This window comes from Macaca nemestrina, chromosome 17 (assembly GCF_043159975.1).
Source record: "Macaca nemestrina isolate mMacNem1 chromosome 17, mMacNem.hap1, whole genome shotgun sequence".
Taxonomy (NCBI): Eukaryota; Metazoa; Chordata; class Mammalia; order Primates; family Cercopithecidae; genus Macaca; species Macaca nemestrina.
The window spans coordinates 43,988,312-44,011,685 of NC_092141.1; the positions used below are offsets into that span (position 1 = coordinate 43,988,312).

Here is a 23,374-nt window from a genome sequence, read left to right on the forward strand (position 1 = left end):
GCCACTTTGCTTTCCTTTAGTCCCCTTATTATGGTAATTATGGTAATACATGTTTTTTCTGCTCACTTGTCTAAGAATTGGTGTTTCAATACATAGCTTTTGAAATGTACACAGGCCAAAATGACTCATCACAGGGGAATTTGCAAGGCTGAGTTGCTCCTTCTCCGCAAGCTCCACCTACCCCACTCTGGACTGCATTAACTCCCTACTGCCTATTCTAAAATCTTAAGGTACCTAGGAAGAGTACCTATTCACATTAAATAACGTAAACATTGAAAGCACATAGCTGTGCTTTTCTTCATCTCATCTGATCTAGACACCAGCTCTACGGATACAGTCTTACCGAAGAGAAAAAACTATTCTTCAGTCATTGGCTTAGAAAATGCTAGTGTAGGCTGGGGGCAGTGGCTCATGCCTATAATTCCAGGACTTTGGGAGGCCGAGGTGGGTGGATCATCTGAAGTCAAGAGTTCGAGACCAGCCCGGCCAACATGGTGAAACCCCGTTTCTAGTAAAAATACAAGAAAAGTAGCCGGGCTTGGTGGTGGACCCCTGTAATGCCAGCTACACGGGAGGCTAAGGCAGGATAATCACTTGAACCCGAGAGGCGAAGGTTGCAGTGAGCCAAGATCACACCACCGCACTCCAGCCTGGGCAACAAGAGCAAAATTCTGTCTTGGGGAAAAAAAAGAAAAAAGAAAAAAAGAAAGAAAAAAGAAAAAGCTAGAGCAGGCCAGGTGCGGTAGCTCACGTCTATAATCCCAGCACTTTGGGAGGCCGAAGTGGGTGGATTGCCCGAGCTCAGGAGTTTGAGACCAGCCTGAAAAATATGGTGAGAGGGCATAGTGGTGCGCGTCCGGTAGTCCCAACTACTGTGGTGGATTGAGGAGTGGGTGGGAGCACTGAGGCATGAGAATCGCTTGGACCCCAGGAGGCAGAGGTTGCAATGAGCCAAGATCACAGGGCTGTACTCCATCCCAGAGCAAGGGATTCTATCTCAAAAAAAAAAAAAAAAAGAGAGAGAGAAAAGAAAAAAGAAAATGCTAGTGCAGGGATTTTCCCAGAATACCAGGATGGCTTCCAAGGCAGAAACAAAAAAGATTAAGAAGTTGTTCCCATGAGAATGTGTGTGGCAGGCATGACATATCAGATCAACTTGGAATGGAAAATGCATATCCCGAAAGACCCCTCAGAAGTGAGAAGAGTAAAACCATTCACAGAACTTTTAAATTATGTTTTTATTAATTTGAGTAGAAACAAGATAATATTTATAGAATACATATAAGGTATAAAGAACAAAAGCATGAACGTCTGTCAACCCCTTACATGGCTAAAGAATATTAACAATAAGCCTCTCCTCAGAGGTAAAACACCATATCAAAGTTTACATTGAACATTGTGTTGCTATTCTTTATTTTTTGGAGGGGCGGAGGAGTTGGGTTTTTTTAACCCACTGCAGCCTTAGCCCCCTGGGTTCCAGTGATCCTCTCACCTCAGCCTCCCAATTGCTGGGACTACAGGCACACACCACCAAACCCAGCTAATTTTTAAATTTTATTTTATTTTGTAGAGCCAGGATCTTGCTATGTTGCCAAGGCCCCTGGGCTCAGGTGATTCTCCTGCCTTGGCCTCTGGAAGTGCTGAGATTACAGGTGTGAGCCACCATGCTGGCCTGCTGTTTGTTTATGCCGTAAATTCCCTTTGTTGATTTCCAAAAGTGTTTTATACTTCTAATTTGCTAAGAGCCTTTATCATGAATGGATGCTGAACTTTATCAAAAGCTTTTTCGTCTATTCAGATGATCATGTGATTTTTCTCTTTTGAACTCTTAATCTGTGGTGAATAACACTGATTAATTTTTTTTTTCTTTGAGACGGTGTCAATCTGGCACCCAGGCTGGAGTGCGGTGATGCAGTCATAGCTCACTTCAGACTCAAACTCCTGGCCTGAAGGATCTCTCCTCCTTCAGCCTCCAGAAAGTCTGGGATTACAGGAGTGAGCCACTTCTCTGGGCCTGATGATTGATTTTTTAATGCCAAAAACAACATTGAATTCCTGACTTAAACCACCTTGGTCATGATGTATTATCACTTTTACATATTGTTGGATTTCCTTTACTAAAACTTTGTTTAGAATTTTTCATGTAGATATTTGAGTGACAATGACCTGCAATTTTCCCTTCATACTTACCTACCAAACTTGTTATCAAGATTATGCCAGCCTCACGAAATTAGTTAGGAACTGTTTCCTCTTTCTAGGAAAACATTTGAGTGAGACTGAAATTCTCTCCTCCTTAAACTTGCTAGTTAGAACTCGCTGTGACAATGGTTACAGAGTTTCTGCTTTGATCCATGAGTTAAACACTTTTTTAATTCCAAAAGATATGAACATTTTTCTAGTTACTGTTTTATTACTAGTTTCTAATGTATTTGCATGTGGGGTCAAAGAATGTGATCGGTATCAGTTCTTTGAACTCTTTGAATAATTACTCTTTAATTAGAAGAAAATCTCAAATATTATGCATTCAGAAGCAAAAACACCCCACACACATACACACACACACATACACACACACACACACGCACACACACACAAGTTACTAATTACAAAAAGCAAATTGTAACTGCACAGTAGGGAAACCTGGCAGATGCCACTTTATCCAAATGATTAGAGTTAACATCATCAGGAATGGAACTAATCACTATCGAATGCCTTCTAATACCATGGACTGAGAACCATAACAGCCCTTCTATGGTATTCGTACCAAAAATGCATAACCTGAATCTAATCATGAGAACACATGGAATGACCCAAAATCAGATACTCTGCAAAATAATAGGCCAATCCTCTTCAATAGTGTCAAGGATATGACAAAGACTGATTAACATCTCCAGATTAAATGAGACGTAAAAGAAATAAAAGCTCAATACAACGCATCATCTTAGATCAAATCCCGGACCAGAATTTTTTCTCTTGTGCCATAAAGACACTTGTGGCACAACTGATATAATTCAATAAGGTCTATCGATTAGATAATAGTGTTAATTTACTGATTTTGATGATGGTACTATAAATATCCTTCTAGGAAATACCCACTGAAGTATTTAGAGGTCAATGGGAGCCCTGTCCGCTACTTACTTTCAAATATCTCAGGAAGAAAAATGGTAGAAGGAGGCACAGGGACAAGGCAAGAGAAGGCCGCATCAAGATCATCTGTGGTCAAAGGCCTCTGGGCACACTGGCATCTAATAACTAATTTTAAATTTTTGATTGTTTTATCATTATTTTGTTAGAGATGGGGTCTTACTCTAATGCCCAGGCTAGGATGCAGTGACATGATTATCGCTCACTACAACCTTGGACTCCAGGAATCAAGCGATCCTCTCACCTCAGCCTCTGGAATAGCTAGGACTGCAGGAGCACACCACCACACCCAGATAATTTTTTGTTGTTGTCTTCCGGAGTGGGCGGGAGTGGGGGGGCAGTCACGCTATGCTGCCCAGGCTGGCCTCTATGATCCTCCCACCTCAGTCTCCTACTAATTTATAACTTCAATATTTGTCTTTCACTATTCTCAAGGCTTTACTAAGCTTTGTTGAAAGTAGGCCCAGGTGTTGACTGTTAATTTGTGAAACAAAAGATGTGACCTCTTTCCACGCTTGAGATTCAGAGGAGCAGAAGTAGTTTAGTAAAGTCATTATGTCAAGCCAACTAGAAACTAGCAGAGGTCTTGGTACAGCACTCCATAGCAAGAAGTGGCCGGAGACTACAAGGACAGATCTGTGAAACATGGAAGCATTCCTGGAATTCTCAGAAATCTTAATGGAAATAATCTAGGTTTGTTTGTTTGTTTGTTTGTTTTAAAAAGGAGGGAGCTAAGTGAGGGTATACAGGAACTTTCTGTACTATGCTTGCAACTTTTCTGTTCTTCTAAACTAAAATAAAAGGCTAATTTAAATTTTAAAAGCATTTTGTTTCATTTTACAATGGCTGGGTAGATTTTCAGATCTTTAATGAAGCAGGTCCTGTATGATTAGAGCCAGATTACAGAGATAGGCAAGCACCCATCAAAACCTAACCTGACATAGTGGCTCATGCCTATAATCCCAGCAATGGGAGGCTGAGGCAAGAGGATCACTTGAACCCAGGAGTTCAGGGCTATAGTGAACTATGATCACACCACTACCCTCCAGCCTGGGCAACATAGTGAGACCTTTTCTCTTTAAAAAAAATTTAAAGTTAATCTTGCTTAACCTATTACTGGCTCATTTTTGGCTATGTCATGGAGTTGCTGGCCTCAGTCTTCTCCTTTTCCTCCATTTAATCATTTATTTTACAGAACCGTTTTTTTTCAGTTTAATGAGACACAAACTCTCAATTTTTTATTTAAAACAGAAATGCAATAAACATATAAGCTAAACATTTCCTCATTAATATGAAAAAAGAAAGCATCAGTAATCCTCTTTGGTCTAAACAAAAATTCAAAAGTGTTTATACATTTTAAAATATGATACTGTTTCAAATATTACTAGGCCAATAAATCATATAGACTCAACCAGTCAGAATTAGACTTTTAAAGAATTACTCTCAAAGGCTGAAATAACTCCAAAGACCAGGGAGTTTACTAAGAACATTTACAAAGATAGAGTTTTGGTGCTGGGCTATATCTCATTTAATGCAGCCAGAAGAAAGAAATATTTTTCTCCTTATTTTGCTGATCTGTCAGTTTTTGCTCAAGTTAGAAGAGCCTACAATTTCAAGGCTAGATAACTGGAATTCCATGAGTTAACACAAATAAGAGGAAGACCGGCAGAAGAGTTCAACACTTATAATATGGAGGGAAATCAGTCAAATAGGATTACTCATAAATGGAATACTGGGCATGTAGTTTCTTAATTTTCATTAGTTATGCAAATATTTTATTGTTAGTATTTAGATTAGTGTTTTAGAATGTTTTGTAGAGACTGAAAAGCAAATAAGTAATTGCATTAGCATTGTTAAGTATCAGTGTTTTTAGTTTGATGAATGATCACACAGCTGTGTTCTCAGGCTGCAATAACAAAACACTACAGACTGGGCGGCTGAGCCAACAGAAATTTATTTCTCACAGTCTGGAGGCTGGAAGTCCAAGACAGAGGTGCCAGCGGGGGGTGGTTCATTATAAGGCTTCCCCTCCTAGCTTGTAGGTGGTTGCCATCTCTCTGTGTGCTCCCATGCCCTCTTGTCTGTGTGCACAGGGAGGAAGGGAACAAGTTATCTGGGGTCTCTCCCTATAAGGACACCAATCTTGGCAGATCAGATTCTCCACTGTGACTATGTGTAACCTTAATTACTTCCTTAGCAGCCCCAGCTACACACTGAAAGTTGGGGCTTCAACATGGGAATTTAGGGGTGACAGTGGGACACATTCAGTCCATAACAGTGGCCCACCAAACTATGAGAGCAGATAGAAAAAAAAAAATCACAATTCAAGAATGACATAAAACTTAAGTAGGTATGCTATAGATTAATGCATAGAGCTAAGCTGAGATGTTACAACTTAATAACATAAACTCACTGCTTTTTTTCTTCTTCTTCTTTTTGAGACAGAGTCTCACTCTGTTGCCCCAGCTGGAGTGCAGTGTCATGATCTCAGCTCATTGCAACCTCTGCCTCCAAGATTCAAGTGATTCTCATGCTTCAGCCTCCCGAGTAGCTGGGATACAGGCATGCACCACCACGCCCAGATACTTTTTGTATTTTTAGTAGAGACGGGGTTTCTCCACGTTGGCCAGGCTGGTCTTGAATTCCCAACCTCAGGTGATCCACCTGCCTCAGCCACCCAAAGTGCTGGGATTACAGGTGTGAGCCACCGTGCCCGGCTAACATTCATTGATTTTTAAAGACAATCTTTCCCAAGTTCGTTCACCTTAGGGCTGATATACACCTTCAGAACCAGATTTTGGTCTCTAATATTAACTTCTACTAAAAGCCAGGATTTTCTCTTGGCCTATAATTTCTCTGTAAATGTATCATTAATGTTCACTATTACAATTAAGCCTGGGTCTGGGCCATTCTGAGAACAAGCTCTGGAGATTACAATTTTAAGGATTAAGTAATCATAACGATATTCTTTGTTCTGACAAAATTATTAATCTGACAGTGACTGAATTATCTTGGGACTCCCCCAAGCCCTAAATGAATACAGCAAAGATAAATGTCAAGAATTCAGGAAACAATCGCTTCTGCTAGGCCTGTAAGCTACTAACAGATCATGCTTCTGCAGAAAACGATTCTGCACAAATTTTTAAAAGCAACAAACTATATGAAGTCACGTAAAAAAAGAACTCCAGCCTTGGAGGAAAGGTCACAGGCTGAGTTTCTTATTTTTATGGCTTTTACCCAGAGTGCAAGACACAGATCTGCATTGTGCAGGGCAGCTAAAGTTCCTTTAGAAAACCACCATCTTTCTGGCTGGAAGAGTCAGGGGTCAGAATGGGGGGCAACCACCGCTGGTGAAAAGAGCTGGGGGAGGAATCCCCGAAAGGAGAGCCAGAAATGGGGGAGCTCCAAACTCTTTGTGTCAGCTCTGTCCAAATCTCTAACCGACTTGTGAACTAAAAAGAAAGGTTTCTACCATCAGCAGACTATCACCCATAGACATTTACATAGCATTTTGGTTTGGAGCTCTTCCTAATAGTCACTTCACAGAAAAATATATAGGTGTTGTTTTGCCCTGGAAGCCAGACAGATCAGAATATTGGGTAAGATAGCTGGATCAGTTGTCCTCGGATGGATCCCAAACACTATGTTCCTTTCCAGGCCTGAGAATCGCCGGACACTGTCCAAAACAATGCGATCACCCGACATATCAGACGCATCACTGAGACCCACAACCCTTTTCTTCCTCAGTGCTTTCGAGAGCTCATGCCAATAGTGCTCCACTTCTCTCGTGGTGCTGACAAGCACAGCAACATCCTTCGGAGAATAGCCCCTTTCAAAGAAGAACCTGCAGGTGTCTGCCACAAAGGTCACTATTTGCTCCATAGTCCAGTTTTTAATAATCTTTTTGTTGCCTGAAACACCTGGAGCCCATTTAGCTTCACTGAGAATTGCCAGATACCCATGGGGGATATTAACTGGAGGATTTTCTATGATTCGTTGCATTTCTTGTTGTATGTACTCGGCTATTTCATCTGCATTGCGGACTACTCTGGTGAGCTCTTCCCTTGGATACTGTGCTGAGAGAAGGGGAAGGCCACTATGACCTAAGTGGCTGGTCTGAAAGTAGTCCAGAAAGATCCAGAGAACTCCTGGACAATCCTTTTCTCTCTGAGTGATAGTTTTTGCCTTCTCATACCAGTAACCATCTTCAGTACGGAAATTCTGAGCTTCGTCAATGATGATGTGTTGAATGTGATCAAAGTATCCTCTCATGAAAGTTTTCCGGGTCTCTGCTTGGCAGATTTTTTTATCACTGTAAAAATTAAAAGAACACACTCAGGTTTTCTCTAAAAAAACAAGGGGAGAAAATGATTGTATCATGTTCCTCTGAGCACAGTATGTTATCACAGATCATTTAACCACTCAATTATCAAAGAAGAAGGTGACTTAGCAGAGAATATTAAATCCAGATTAAACAATACTTAAAGACGGAAGATCCAGCTGCTTACCTGATAAAGTTCCTCAGAGGCTGGTTTTCGCAAACATAGAGAATTCTCTCTGCCTCACAGTGAAACACATTCCTGATCTTCTCCACGATCTTCATGGCCATGATGGTTTTCCCTGAGCCAGGTAAGCCGTGGACAAACAATTCTCTGTTCTTGCGGAGGTTTTTGGAGAATATCTCATACTGCTGGGCTGTGAGCAGATTTAAAACCTCACAGCCGAGCTGGTCACTCAAGAGAGACCTGAAGCCGAGCAAGACAATCACGAGGGACTGCAGCAGGGCTTCCATGTGCCGGGTGCCTGCAAGGCTATAGGACGCGGGGTAATCCATCGGAGACACTGCAGCCTCCAAGGCCTCTGCACTGTTCTCAGGACTCAGGCAGAGGACCTTGGCCCTGACACACACCTTCCCGGTGTAGCCCCCCACATTCACCAGGTTCTGCTTCAAAGTAAAGGCGGTGCGAGTGCAGTAGTCCTGGCCCTCTGCATCCTGCTCCCTGAGAACGGTGTAGAGAATGGGGGTGCTGTTCCGTGCTATCAGCAGAGCATCACAGATGACTCCTGGCTTCTCCTGCAAGTTCAGGTCCACAGCCCAGCTTCTAGAGAGGATCACAATTCCCTGGGAGAAAGGTTGCACTTGCATGTTTATTAACTCCTCTAGTCCTTCATGCTGTGAGGACAGTTCCTTCCAGAGGGACTCTGGAGTATATCGCAAATGTCCTGGTGGGACTAGACATGAAGAAAACAGAAAGATGTTTTCACTGTGTTTGTGTGATTTTGTATGAATCACATGTTATGTTTAAAAGGGAGAGGAAAGCCCCCCAAAGAATCGTACACTTTAACAGAAATTCCTTCTGGTGCATCTCTTTTTTTTTTTTTTTTTTTTTTTTTTTTTTTTTTGAGACGGAGTCTCACTCTGTCACCCAGGCAGGAGTACAGTGGCGCAATCTCGGCTCACTGCAAGCTCCACCTCCTGGGTTCACGCCATTCTCCTGCCTCAGCCTCCTGAGTAGCTGGGACTACAGGCACCCACCACCACGCCCAGCTGTTATTTGTATTTTTAGTAGAGACAGGGTTTCGCCATGTTGGCCAGGATGGTCTCGATGTCCTGACCTCATGATCCACCCACCTCGGCCTCCAGAAGTGCTGGGATTACAGGTGTGAGCCACCGCGCCCGGCCTGGTGCATCTCTCTTTAACCCACACCCTACAAATCTGGTAAAACAAATGATGTCACCCTTCTATGTATCTCATGGACAGTGGAGCATGTCAACTGAAATGTAATTTACTGAGCCTGAGAAAGTGAAAGCCGTATATTCAATTACTCTTGCATCTTGGATTCTTATGTGGAATGTTTAAAAACCTTTCTGATAAGCTAATGACTATAAAGATCTCAGGTAAGTAAAGAAACTATTTGGTGGTAAACAGACCTAAGGCAGGTCTAATATATGAATTACCTTGCCCTTGATAAATGTTTGGACATACATAGGATATTTGTGTATCATATTCTTCTGTCAAATCTTATACTTAATATATTCAATATGTGAAGTTAAGCCATTTCCCTCCTTGAGAAATTTAAGTTTCATTTTGTAAGTAGGAACTCTGAGAAAAAAAACCTTGCTAAAACAATGTTTGGGCAGCAGGGAGAGGGGTTACCTAACATTGTCTATGGACTTGAATTATTATTTGGTGCTACCTCTGAAGCATTAGTGAGCTGTTTCCTCTAGCCTCTTCCAAAGGAAAATTATTTGTGGTTTTTCTGTATTCTTATATTCTACCAGGTGAACATTTTTATTCCTTTTACAGACATAATTCCTCCATCCTAGAAAAGTAGACCAGAAGTGGCTGATTATTCCATTGTGCCCCTGTAGTTGTACTAGATCACTGGTTTCCAAACCCAGCAGGGCATCAGAATAATTTGGGAAGCTTGCACAAATGCACATGGCCAGGCCTTATCTCTGGAAATTAAGCATTTATAAGTTCTTGGTGTGGGCCTGGACATCTGCATGTTTAACTACCTCCTATGGCATTTCTAATAATCAGCCAGATGTGGTAACCAATGGGCCTGATGATTTCTAAAGGTACCTGAAACTCATCCCCGAGAGGCTTGTGACATTGTCACTGTATACACCTGGATCTGCAGGACACAATCTTTCATGGATTTGTTTTCCACGAAATGTATTAAATGACTTCCCTCTGTCCTGATGTAAAAACTGGCAGTTAGTACCTGGAAATAAATGTCGTTGTAGATCTGCTTTGTGTTCCAGACCTTTCTTAGAATACACGGGTCTGCAAAGTGAAGGACTGTCAGATAGACTCAACTGAGACTCAAAGGCCTCAGGAAAGTCTGGAGGAAACTCTGAAAGAAAGAACATTTTAATTTACACTACTTGATTTCATGTCTCACTACTGCAATAGTCTGTTCAAGGCTGTGTCTAAATTGCATCTAACATGGTACAAGTCAGGCCACGAAGTCAGATGCTTTACTCTTTCTTTTTTTTTTTTTTTCTCGCTCTGTCGCCCAGGCTAGAGTGCAGTGGCCGGATCTCAGCTCACTGCAAGCTCCGCCTCCCGGGTTCATGCCATTCTCCTGCCTCAGCCTCCGGAGCAGCTGGGACTACAGGCCCCCGCTACCTCGCCCGGCTAGTTTTTTTGTATTTTTTAGTAGAGACGGGGTTTCACCAGGTTAGCCAGGATGGTCTCGATCTCCTAACCTCATGATCCACCCGCCTCGGCCTCCCAAAGTGCTGGGATTACAGGCTTGAGCCACCGTGCCTGGCGCTTTACTCTTTCTTGACTCTATGTCCAGGTTCCCAAAGACTCATCATTAAAAGCCCTTTTTTGAACTTTGAGTGATGTTTCCCCATGCAATATAATGCTCCCTCTTCCATGTTTGAATAGTTCTTTGCTTGAATTGCAGTGAAAAAAAAAACACTCTCTTTAAGTCCTAATCATCAGGTTTTTATATCCCTGTGCATGCACCTCCACTAATCCCACTTAAACAAACCTCAACCAACACTAGCCCTTGTCTCCCAGAGTTGACTTTATGCTAAATTGAGGTATGAGCTAATCATTATTATGAGGCTCCAGCAAATTCCAATTCAATGATTTTATTATAGGAACCAATTTCCAGGGTTTTCCTTTACTTCTTCCTTTGTGGGAAATCACCATTCACAAAATATCTCATTTTGGTTTTTTCTCACGCAATAAAACTTACCATCTATGAAAAGCATGGAGATTTAGAGAAAGTAAATTTCAGTGGGTGTGAGAAGGTCAAGCTTAGAGAATAAAGAAGGAAGTGATATTGGGGAAGAGGTAGAAAGGTTAGGGAGGGAGAATCTGCTTCCCTCTTACCTGGATCTGTGTCCATCATTTTCTCTACCCATTCCTCAGTTGTCAGGGGACAGACATACTTCTCCTTCACCATCCATGACCTGGGAGCTTTCGAGAACACCACACAACAGAATGCCTTCACTTTAATCACACAGAGATAACCATACAACTCTTTCCCGCGAAACACTTCTATGATTTTTGTGCTGCACTCTACCGGAGGTTTGGAAGAGCAAAAATGGACAATGGGCAACTTAGAAATTGCTCTTGCAATTACATTTTTCAAAGAGTTAGGGTCAACGTTGTTTTTGGCACATCCCAGGACTTTCCTACTCTTATCTTCCACTCCAAAGAAAAGATAGCCTCCCTCAGTGTTTGCAAATGCAGGGATGTACTCTAGAATTGTATCTTCTACATATTGTTGGATGTGGTCTGTAGAGAACTGTTTAAACTCGATGGATAGAGACTCAGGAAAAGATAGGATTTCACCATATTCAATAGTGTCGGTTTGGAAAACTTTATACGCAGGATTTGGGTCAGATATGTTCTGGTATACAGTTTGCATAATTTTAGTAGGTGGAGACCCTTCATTAATCAGATTATATTTGGACGGTCTTTCTCTGGTCTTCAGGAAATCGAATGCCTGTCTTGAATTCATGGGAAGCACAGAGGTGCCAGATCTACAGTATAATGAAGTACTAAGGCTGCAAATGCGGGAATTGAAAGAACCATCTTTAGGGAAAGGGTCACCGCTCCAAGATTTAACAAAAATGTAAAAACGCCTTCCTTGTTGCTTAGTCTCAAAGAAAGCCTGCAAATATCGATACTGAATAAGATTTCTCAAGGATTCTTCTAAATCCAGTCCCATCTCTACGGGACGCTCATCCTTGTTGGCCATTTCCATCCGAATCACTCCTCCTCCTGAGTTTAATAAAGCACATGCAGCCCGTATAACTCTCGCCTTCTCTTGGTTTCTCTGAGTTTTCTGCAACTTTTTTCTGTTTTCTTCTCCAAGAGTCACTTCTCCGACATCGATGACCAGGTCTGGGTAAGATAGATCCACACCCAGGGAGCAGTGATTTGCCTCCATGTTGAACTTGCACCTTAAAGTATTAGAAAAGTTGTTTCATTTTTGATTAAAAAATTGTTACAGGCCTGCAATTCACTTACTAGAAAATATTTAAAACCTGTCTAATATATGCTGGTAGAAGACAATAGCAAGAAAGACAGGTGTAGTCTCTTCAGGATCTGACTGGCTGGCAGGGAAGGGAACTAATGAAATTAGCCTTTACCATCATGTGTGATATGGCCTCTAAGAGGGAAAACACATTGAATAGGGTATCTGAACTAATCTGGAGACCATGGTTCAGTAAGACTTCTGGAAGTAGGTTCCATTTAAGCCAAGACCTAAAGGATGCACTAGAACTGGCCAGGTGAAGTCATCAGCATTGAAACATGGAGGTAGTGGATCACCTGAGGGGCATGTGTACCACGGCATGAGAACATCTAGGTTTGGAACAGATTCTCCATGAACATCAACTTTAGAAGATAAGTAAAAGAAGAACACATTGAAAAGGAGACTGTAGAAAGGTCTGAGTATGAGAAATCAAAGAAGTAGGAGAAAAATCAAGGGTATTTGGTATTAACAAAGCCTGGAACAAGGTCACCTGCTGAGGTTTTAAGATGTCTAATACTGCTGACAGATACAGCTAGGTAACGACTGGAAAGTGTTATTAGGTTTAGTAAAATTAAGGTTAACAGTAACTTTGAAAAATGCTGTTCAGACACCTGGGAAATGGGCATCAGGAGACAATAAACCAGGGGCTAAGGTCTTGGAGAATAGAGTCAATGAAGATGGCTTGAATTCCAGTTCTGTCATTTAGTGCTGTTATTAATCTAGATATTTACTCTTTCTAACTCTATTTTCTTACTATAAAACATGGTGCAGCCACCTGTGACTGTTACTATGAAGATTAACTCAGATAATTTACAACAAGCATTTAAAACTATGCTTTGGTTCACAGGTGTTCAGTAAGGTAATCTACATTAATTGACATTATTTTACAATGGGTTGAGGAATGAATGAGAGGTAAGGAAATAGCATTAAGTATACACCTGCTGTCTTCTTACACCAAAATCAGTCCTGAAGTACCTGTACACAGAAACATGTGTAGAGAGAGGCAGCAGAGTTCAGAGGTCAAGATTCAGAAATAAAGGCTGGGACATTCACAATCTTACCACTTTGCCTAATTTAGACCCTTGTCTAGAAATTTCTACTGCCAGGATTCTGTCTTGCATTCCAAGACCACCGAAACATCTTTGTCAAGTTACTTGTAAAATATTCTTTTTGATATATGGGGACTTCAAAGTTAAATCTTTTCTCTTTACCCCCATGAACTTTATTGTTAAAGCCTAGATACGCTGATAGTTTTTCATTGGTAACTGTATTCAAATGGCAACCCCACCCATATCTTTTGCAGGCAGAAAAGTCTTAGGGAACTCTATCCCAGCTCTTCCTTTGGGTATAAAGGTATTATAATCAGTGCCACTGGCAGATTCTTTGTAAGGTAGAGATATTGTTTCCTAAATAAAATTGAAACCCTAAATAAAATTGAACTATTCAATAACAAATTGAGAATTCAGGGGGAAAAAAAAATCAGGAAGTTTACCAATATATTTAACAAAAACAACTGATTCTGTTTTATTTACAGAATAACTTTGCCAGAATCCCTTTCTTAATATAACCAGACTTCCCACCAGCACAGTGAATGCCCGCCACCTGCTGTCTTCTTCCACCAAAATCAGTCCTGAATGAAGGACCTGTGTGCAGAAACATGTAGAGAGAGGCAGCACAGTTCAGGGGTCGATTCAGACTTCTTTGAACCCCCTCAGTTCAAATACCGGCTCTGCCATTTATTAGCTGTGTGGTTTGGGGATATTTACTTGACCTCTCTGTACCTAAGCAAAACAGTGATAGCCATAAAAGCTGCCTCACAGAGTTATAGTGAGAAGTAAATGAGGTAGTATATGTACAGCATTTAAAATGCTACTTGACACAAAGTAAACATACAGTACTACAGTTGGTTAGTTAAACGTAGAAATAATACCCTAGAATCCAGGAAACAGGAGGTAGGGGGAGGATGGAGGTGGAGAGGGTCCTATGAGAAGCCCCTGGGGGCAATGGATGGCTGTTGGGTAACAGCCTGCACACATGCACCGATCGGAGTAATTCGAGATAATTCTTGCCCTTGCTTCTCTGTGGAAATTGATGAACAGTTTCACTTCCTACACAGGTATACTGTAGGTAAAATCAGAACAACATAAATCCTCCCATCCACTCCCAAGCCCCTCCCCCCCCAGTCCACTGAGGAAAACTGGGTGGGAACTGGCTAGTCTCAGGCAGAAACGAAACTGAAGGAAACAGTTGCGACAGAAGCCCCCTCTTGGGAAACTAAAACACGGAGCTCTTTGTCCTTCTCAGATAGCGTCTCTGTATTTTACAGACTTTGTTGGGAAGGAGACATTTTTCTCATTTTTCTCATTTGTCCCCTGTCTAGATTACAGGGTAATCACAGGGTAATGGGTTTTGGCAATTCTAATTGCCAGCGGTACAGGATAATGGCAATTCTAATTCTGTTTTGTTGTTTTGTTTTGTTTTGTTTTTGTTTTGATACAATGTCTTCTTGTGTTGCCCAGGCTGGAGTGCAGTGGCGCGATCACAGGCTCAGACGATTTTTACCTCAGCCTCTGGAGAAGCTGGAACCACAGGTGCGCGCCACCAGGCCCGGTTAATTTATTATTATTATTATTATTATTATTATTATTCACAGCGATAGGGTCTCCCTACATTGCCCAGGCTGGTCTCGAAATCCGGGGCTCAAGTAATCCTCCCACTTGGCCTTTCAAAGTGCTGAGACTACAGGCATGAGCCACCGCACCAGGCCTAATTCTGTTTTTTAACTCTTAGATTAAGAACAATAATTTACGGTGGTTAGTGAGTCAATGCCAAGAACCCTGAAACAAAGGGCCCAACTTCGCGACGGTGGAAGCCTCCAGGACGCACTCGGCTCTGCCTGTTTGCTCCGCCCCCAAGGAAACCACTGCTCGCTGGGCAGGGGCTTTCTGTTTTGCAGCCCGGACAGGAACACAGGTAAGGCCAGCCAAGCCGCCGGCGACGCCTTCCAACCCCTTTCGCTCCCCGCACCGTCCCTCCCCACCGCCCCGCCTCCACCCGCGCCGCGATCAAGTCCTCATAGTCAGCCTTTTAGGGAATTTGCTCAGCAAACTAGCTGGACTCCAAAGGCAGGGGAGCAGCACACAAATGCCCCCATTTCCCCACCTGGGCTGGAGCTGGGGGGCGGGGGTGGCTCTCCTAGCTTGCTCCCCATCCGAGTCATCGCCAGTCCAGGGTCCTGCTGGACCATACCCTGGGGCGTGGGTACAAGCGGGAGCACAGCAGCCCCGGTAGGAGCAGGGACGGTCTCTTACCTCTCAAGCTCCAACGCGTCGGAAGGCCACACCGCGTTTCCCTGGAGGCACCAAGGTCCGGTCCTTATAACCAATGGTTGGCTCCTCCCTGAGCACACCCCACTCAGGGGATGAACGAACCAGTGGGTCCCACGCAGGGCATGGAGGCGCCAATGGGAGTGTCTGCAAAGTCCGGCAACACTTTACCACGCTGCCTAGAAGGCCTGGTGGGTGGCTCGGGCCTATGAAATTCCAGCACTTTGGGAGTCCTAAGCGGGTTGATGGCTTAAGCCAAGAAGTTCGAGACCAGCCTGGGCAGCACAGTGGGACCCCCGTTTCTACAACAACAACAACAACAACAAATTACTCGGGCTTAGTGGCGCGCGTCTGTGGGCTCAAATGTAGTCTCAAATGCCCGGAAGGCTGAGGCGGGAGGATCACTTGAGCCCGAGGAGGTAGAGGATAAAGTGAGACGAGATCGCACCACTGCACTCCAGCTTGGGCGACGGAGTGAGCGCCTGTCACAAAAAAAAAGAAAAGAAAAGAAAAGAAAGAAAGAGAGAGAGAGAGAAAGAGAGAGAAAGAGAGAAAGAGAGAAAGAGAGAAAGAGAGAAAGAGAGAAAGAGAGAAAGAAAGAAAGAAAGAAAGAAAGAAAGAAAGAAAGAAAGAAAGAAAGAAAGAAAGAAAGAAAGAAAGAAAGAAAGAAAGAAAGAAAGAGAGAAAGAGAAAGAGAAAGAAAGAAATTGTCCGGAAGCGCCCAGTTTTCTGATGCTTTCGGTGGTTCTTAGTTCTTTCTTACTCCCACTCCGCCCGGCTCCGTCCCTATCTCTCTCTCCTCTCCCGCAGCCTGAGGTCCCGCCTTCCCCGGATCTCTCCTCTGAGGGTCCAGCCAAGCTTTCGCCCGGGTTTTCCCCTTCCACCGCACTGGAATTGCCCAGACCCCAACCTGGGCTTCTCTCCCCACCGTCTGCCCCAGAAAGTGGGCCTTGAGACCCGGGAACCCAAGGTCAAAATGCGACGGATGCGCGGATCGGGCGGCGCTCGGTTCCTGGCTGGATTTGTGGCTCCGCAGACCCGGCGCCAGAGTGGGATGTGGCGGCGGCCGGTGCGCTGCGCTCGGTCAACCCCTTGGAGAGGAGGACTACGAAATCCAAATACTCCGGACTCCGGCAGGTGCTAAAGGCACAGAACCAGCAGAACCCTGGCTGGTTTTCTTGTAACGCGAGCAGCGTGACGGTTACCGGGGTTGACCAAGCACCGCGCACCGGCACAGTTCTCACTGATGCGGAGTAGCCCAAGAGTGGAAGCGGCGGTTAACACCAGGCTGATTAATATAAGCTCCAGTGGAGGCTAAAGTGAGAAAATAAAACGTACTCCTATCCCCCCGCCCTCCGCCCCAGAGATTACCACTTATCGCTATTAACACCTTATTGTATATATCTTCACGGATCATACATATACATTACACAAACGTATATATAATACATTTTTATTAAAGTCACACTGTACATACTGTTTTTAACCTGCTTTTTTCAATGACTTCCACCTTTCCATTTCAGTAAATCTTCATATTATCATATTCCAGTTTTTCCGTTTTTCTTTAAAATGTGATTTATACGTTGTGCAAACCTGTGCTGAATCCAGAACTATGCATCTGTAAAGCGCTGGAAAAAAAAGACTGTCAATCTAGAATTCTATGACCACCAAAACCAAAACAAGTCCTCCAAAATGGAGGCAAAATAATGACCTATTCAGAACCCCCCCCCCAAAAAAAAAAAACTTAGGAAATTTATTACCAGCAGATCTTTACAAAAACCATTAACGTGGTTTTTGTTTGTTTGTTTGTTTGTTTGTTTTTGAGACGGAGTCTTGCTCTTGTTGCCCAGGATGGAGTGCAATGGCGTGATCTCGGTTCACTGCAACCTCCACCTCCCAGGTTCAAGCGATTCTCCTTCCTCAGCTTCATGAGTAGCTGGGATTACAGGCTCCCGCCACCAGGCCCAGCTAATTTTTGCCTTTTTAGTAGAGACGGGGATTCACCATGTTGGCCAGGCTGGTCTTGAACTCCTGATATCAGGTGATCCACCTGTCTCAGCCTCCCAAAGTGCTAGGAGTACAGGCGTGAGCCACTGCCCCCCGCCTAATAAAGTTCTTTATTTTGAAGGAAAATGATACTAGGATGAAACTCAGATCTACACAAAAGAATGAGGAGCAATTGACTTTGTATGCTTTTTTTTTTTTTTTTTTTTTTTTTACCAACTTTGCTAAACTTTGTAGTTAATTTTGACGATCAGTCTTTATGTTCTTTTAGGTCATCTAAGAACACAATAATATTAAGTGTGCATAATGAGAGTTTTATGTCTTCCTTTGTAATCTGCATACTTTCCTTGTTTCCTTTTCCTGTATGATGCATTAACCAGGACTTTCAGCACAATGTTAAATGAAAGAACTAGTACCTAAAGACACAACCTAACAATACTAAAATTCCGTCTTTGGAGATCTGTTAACTGGGATCGCCTTAAAGAACAGTTTCTGTGTTAGTCAGGGTCCTGCCAGAAGACCAGTTATTTTGAACAGAGAGGTTTTAAAATGAAGAACTATTCACTAGATATAAAGACTTTTTAACTCAATCAAGGAAAAGGCAAAAAAGTAACACCACAGTATTATGGAGGTGACTATGGAAAAGAGCCATCACCCCTGAGGCTAGGAGAACAAATGGAAGAGATCTTTGAGGGAGCATAAGGCAGCCACTGTGAGTGTTGGGAAATTTTTTTAAAAACATCTGAAAGGTGTTTACGGGAAAGTTTATGAAACCTTATTGAAAAATAATAAATATGTAAATACATTAAATCGTATACCATGTCCATGGATTGGAAAACCCAATATATTAAAGACCACTTTGGGAGGCTGAGGCGGGTGGATCACCTGAGGTCAAGAGTTCAAGACCAGCCTGACCAACATGAATAAACCCTGTCTCTACTAAAAATACAAAAACTTAGCTGAGCGTGGTCATTCACGCCTGTAATCCCGGCTACTCAGGAGGCTGAGAGGCTGAGACAGGAGAATTGCTTGAACCTGTGAGTCGGAAGTTGCGGTGAGCCAAGATCATGCCATTGCACTCCAGCCTGGACAGCAAGAGAGAAGCTCCATCTCAAAAACAAACAAAAAAATTAATTCTCACTAAATTGATGAGTAGATCCATTGAGATTCCATTTTAAATCCCAGCAGTATTTTCCTAGAACATTACATGCTGATTATAGATTTATATATAAGACCCGAAACACTCTTCAAAAGAAAAAGCACGTTGTGGGCAGACATCAAATTTTCTTATATAGCAATAATAATTAGAAAAAATAGAGCATGGAATAAATGACAGAGCCTCAAACTCACATATTGATGGAAAAATCTATGACAGAGGTGGCATTGCAGTTAAGTGGGGAAAGGAGAGACTATTTTATAAATTGTGTTGAGATATCTGCTATCCCTAGAGAAAAAATATTAATTTGCATCCTGTCCTCCAAAATCTATTCTGCCAAAATAAAAACATAAATACAAAAATACAAAATCGGTAAATTTTTAAAGATAATATAGGGACCAGGTGCTCACACCTGTAATCCCAGCACTTTGTGGGGGTCAAGGTGGGCTGACCACTTGAATCCCAGAGTTCGAGACCAGGCTGGGAAACATAGTGAAGCCCCGTCTCTACCAAAAATACAAAAATTAGCCAGGCATGGTGGTACATGCCTGTGGTCCCAGCTACTCAGGAGGCTGAGGCAGAAGGATCACTTGAACCCAGCACACCACTGCACTTCAGCCTGGGTAACAAAGCAAGACCCTGTCTTCCAAAAAAAAAGGCAAAACCATGATGTTCCCACTCTGTTATGGGTGTTAACAAACCTCTCCCTTACAGACAGCTGGAAAATGACTAGGCAGTGGTGATATGACCAATATATCCAAGGCCTGACCAATTACATGGGAACCCTTCTTAAGCACAGATTCCATAAGTAGAAATTGTGCCTTTGCAAATTAGGTTACTCTCTTTTTCATCTTACATGAGATGCCTTCTTTTTCCCAGCTCACGTTTCACATTCACATGCCTTTTTTAGTATTAACATAAATACAGTAGAATTTACTTTTTCATGTACAGTAAAATTTACCTTTTACATATAGTTCTATTAATACATGTTTAGAATCATTTAACCACCACAAAAAAGAATACAGCCACCACCACACACACGCACACACACACACACACACACACACACTAATACTTTCCCCCAATTCCAGTCCCTGCAAAGCACAGATTTGTTCTCTATCCCTAGTTTTGTCTTTTCCAGGATGTTGTATAACTATAATCAAATAGTACGTAACCATTTGGGATTGGCTTCTTTGCATAATATCTTTGAGTTTCTTCCCTGCTGTGTCTAATAATTTTTCATTTCTTTTGATCGCTGAGTGGTATTCCATTGTTTGGATGTACCACTTTTTGTTTAACCATTAACCCATTGAAAGACATTCAGGCTGTTTCCTGAGTTTGTTAATTATAAATAGAACTGCTATAAATAGCCATGTATAGCTGTGATGGTTAATACTGAGTGTCAACTTGATTGGATTAAAGGATACAAAGTATTGATCCTGGGTGTGTCTGTGAGGGTGTTGCCAAAAGAGATTTGCTTTTGAGTCAGTGGGCTGGGTAAGGCAGATCCACTCTTAATCTTGTGGGCACAATCTAACCAGCTTTCAGTGAATATAAAGCAGGCAGAAAAACGTGAAAAGAAGAGACGGGCCTATCCTCCCAGCCTCCACCTTTCTCCTGTGCTGGATGCTTCCTGACCTTGAATATCGAACTCCAAGTTCTTCAGTTCTGGGACTTGGACTAGCCCTCCTTGCTCCTCAGCTTGCAGACAGCCTATTGTGGGACCTTGTGATAGTGTAAGTTAACACTTAATAAACTTCCCTTTATATATATATATATATGTGTATATATATATATATATATATATATATATATATATAAAATTTATATATATATAAATTTTGTCCCTCTAAGAGAACCCTGACTAATACAGATTTTGGTACCAGGAGTAGTTCTAAAGGAACAGAATATTAAGGATGGAATTTTTTCATTGATTTAGGGGTTTCTGGAGTTGGCTGCTTAATACGATTAGACCCAAAAATGCTAAGGACTCTGCTTCTAATAATATGGAGAACACTGACAGTCCTTGCCATGAACTGTTTAGAGAGTTGTGCAAAGTAAATGCATTTGGCACTCTTGAGTCACTGCTCGTGAGAGGCAAGGAGTTTAGTGACTCTATACATAATACCTTTGACCATATGTGGAGAACCAAGGAACATAATGAAGTGGATTGGTTGCTCCTAAGTTCAGTAGATAAAGTGATGAAAGAAAATGATGAGCTCAGGGATTCTGTCTCCCGGCTTCAGAAGCAGATACTGAGCCTCAAATCTCCTAAGATTGCCCTGAGTGACAGCCTTATCTCCTGCAGAGAAAGAGCTGAAATTGTGGAAAAACGAAGCTCTGGTGCGAGTGGCTGACCTGCAACAAAAGGTGCATGCACAGCCTCGCCAAGTATCTACTGTTAAAGTGAGGGCATTGATTGGAAAAGAATGGGACCCTGCAACTTGGAATGGGGACGTGTGGGACGACCCTGATGAAGCTGGGGACACTGAGTTTGTAAACTCTGATGAACCTTGTGAGAAGGAGCAGCTTCCCCATCCCAAGTAGTGGCAACATCCCCTCCTCGACCCATGCTGCCATCAGCCTTTCCTCCTTTGTCTGAGGAGATAAACCCTGTGCTACCTGAGGCAACAGTGATGGCCTTCCCTGAGGCAGTTGCCAGGCAAGATAATGTTGATCCTCCTCAGGAGCCACCCCAACACTGCTGTTTGCTTCTAGACCTATAACTAGACTAAAGTCCCTTCAGGCCCCTGGAGGTGAGGTTGAGAGTGTGACCCATGAGGAGATGCGATACACTCAAAAAGAACTATTTGAGTTCCCTACTTTATATAAACAGCAATCTGGAGAACAGGCATGGAAATGGGTATTAAGGGCATGGGATAATGGTGGAAGGAACATAAAGTTGGATCAGGTTGAATTTATTGATCTGGGCAACCAAAGTTGCCGTAGTGGCAGGGATGGAGGTTATGCATGGGCTCAGGAACATGGACTTCCACTCACCAAAGCTGACCTGGCTATGGCCACTGCTGAGTGCCCAATTTGTCAGCAGCAGAGACCAACACCGAGCACTCAATATAGCACCATTCCTTGGGGTGATCAGCCAGCCACCTGGTGGCAGGTTGATTATATTGGACCTCTTCCATCATGGAAAGGGCAGAGGTTTGTCCTCACTGGAATAGACACTTACTCCAGATATGGGTTTGCCTATCCTGTATGCAATGCTTCTGCCAAGACTACCATCGATAGACTCACAGAATGCCTTGTCCACCATTGTAGTATTCCACACAGCATTGCCTCTGACCAAGGCACTCACTTTACAGCTAAAGAAGTGCAGCAGTGGGCTCATGCTCATGGAATTCACTGATTTTAACATGTTCCCCATCGTCCTAAGGCAGCTGGATTGATAGAACGGTGGAATGGCCTTTTAAGGTCACAATTAAAATGCCAGCTAGGTGACAATACTTTGCAGCGCTGGGGCAGAGTTCTCCAAAAGGCTGTGTATGCTCTGAATCAGCATCCGATATATGGTACTGTTTCTCCAATAGCCAGGATTCACTGGTCCAGGAATCAAGGGGTGAAAGTGGAAGCGGCACACTCACCATCACCCCTAGTGATCCACTAGCAAAATTTTTGCTTTCTGTTCCCGCAACATTAGGTTATACTGGCCTAGACGTCCTAGCTACAGAGGGATGAATGCTGCTACTGGGAGACACAACAATGATTCCATTAAACTGGAAGTTAAGATTGCCACCTGGACACTTTGGGCTCCTCCTACCTTTAAGTCAGACTAAGAAGGGACTTGCAGTGTTGGCTGGGGTGATTGGCCCAAACTATCAAGATGAAATCAGTCTACCACTCCACAATGGAGGTAAGGAAGAGTACTCATGGAATACAGGAGATCCACTAAGGAGTCCCTTAGTATTACCATGCCCTGTGATTAAGGTCAATGGGAAACTACAACAGCCCAATCCAGGCAGGACTACAAATGGTCCAGACCCTTCAGGAATGAAAGTTTGGGTCACTCCACCAGGGAGAAAAAAAAAAAACAAAAACCATGACCTGCTGAGGTGCTTGCAGAAGACAAAGAGAATATAGAATGGGTAGTAGAAGAAAGCAGTCATCAATACCAGCTATGGCCACAACCAGCTGCAGAAATGAAGGCTGTAATTGTCATGAGTATTTCCTCCTTCTTTTGTTAAAAACATGTGTGTGCATGTATACACTTGTACTAAGAAAATATCTTCATTTTATTTCCTTTTCCTTTATCACGTGACATAAGATTTATTTACTTCATATCAGCATTTAAGTATTGTTAACTTTATGTAATAGTATTTGGGTTAGGGATTGGTGCATTTCTGGTTGTACGAAGGATAGTTGTATTATGCTAATCAGAATTATGACTTCATTATTGTCTTTATTTGAAGATTATGTATAATCTCAAATGGAGATGTGTATGGGTTCAAGTTGACAAGAGGGGACTTGTGATGGTTAATACTGAGTGTCAACTTGATTGGATTGAGGGATACAAAGTATTAATCCTGGGTGTATCTGTGTGGGTGTTGCCAAAAGAGATTAAAATTTCAGTCAGTGGGCTGGGGAAGGCAGATCCACTCTTAATCTGGTGGACACAATCTAATCAGCTTCCAGTGAATATAAAGCAGGCAGGAAAATGTTAAAAGGAGAGACAGGCCTAGCCTCCCGGCCTACATCTTCGGATTCTTCAGTTTGGGTACTC

General features: G+C 42.7%; 1 protein-coding gene across 3 annotated transcripts; it reads right to left on the minus strand.

Annotated features, from left to right (window-relative positions):
- Positions 1–1,223: 1,223 nt before the first annotated feature.
- Positions 1,224–16,467, minus strand: LOC105485137 (schlafen family member 13). Of its 3 annotated transcripts, XM_071082740.1 has the most exons (6): positions 16,408–16,467; positions 15,465–15,781; positions 11,001–12,079; positions 9,874–10,005; positions 7,653–8,376; positions 1,224–7,456 (listed from the first exon to the last, which is right to left on the minus strand). In XM_071082740.1, the coding sequence occupies exons 3-6, from the start codon at positions 12,064–12,066 to the stop codon at positions 6,685–6,687; spliced, it is 2,694 nt and encodes an 897-aa protein (XP_070938841.1). In that variant the 5' UTR covers positions 12,067–12,079; positions 15,465–15,781; positions 16,408–16,467; the 3' UTR covers positions 1,224–6,684. The 3 variants fall into 3 exon arrangements, with proteins under 3 accessions (XP_070938841.1, XP_011745644.2, XP_070938842.1); XM_011747342.3 differs by lacking the exon at positions 16,408–16,467 and having other exon boundaries at positions 15,465–15,896; XM_071082741.1 differs by lacking the exons at positions 9,874–10,005; positions 16,408–16,467 and having other exon boundaries at positions 15,465–15,896.
- Positions 16,468–23,374: the final 6,907 nt, after the last annotated feature.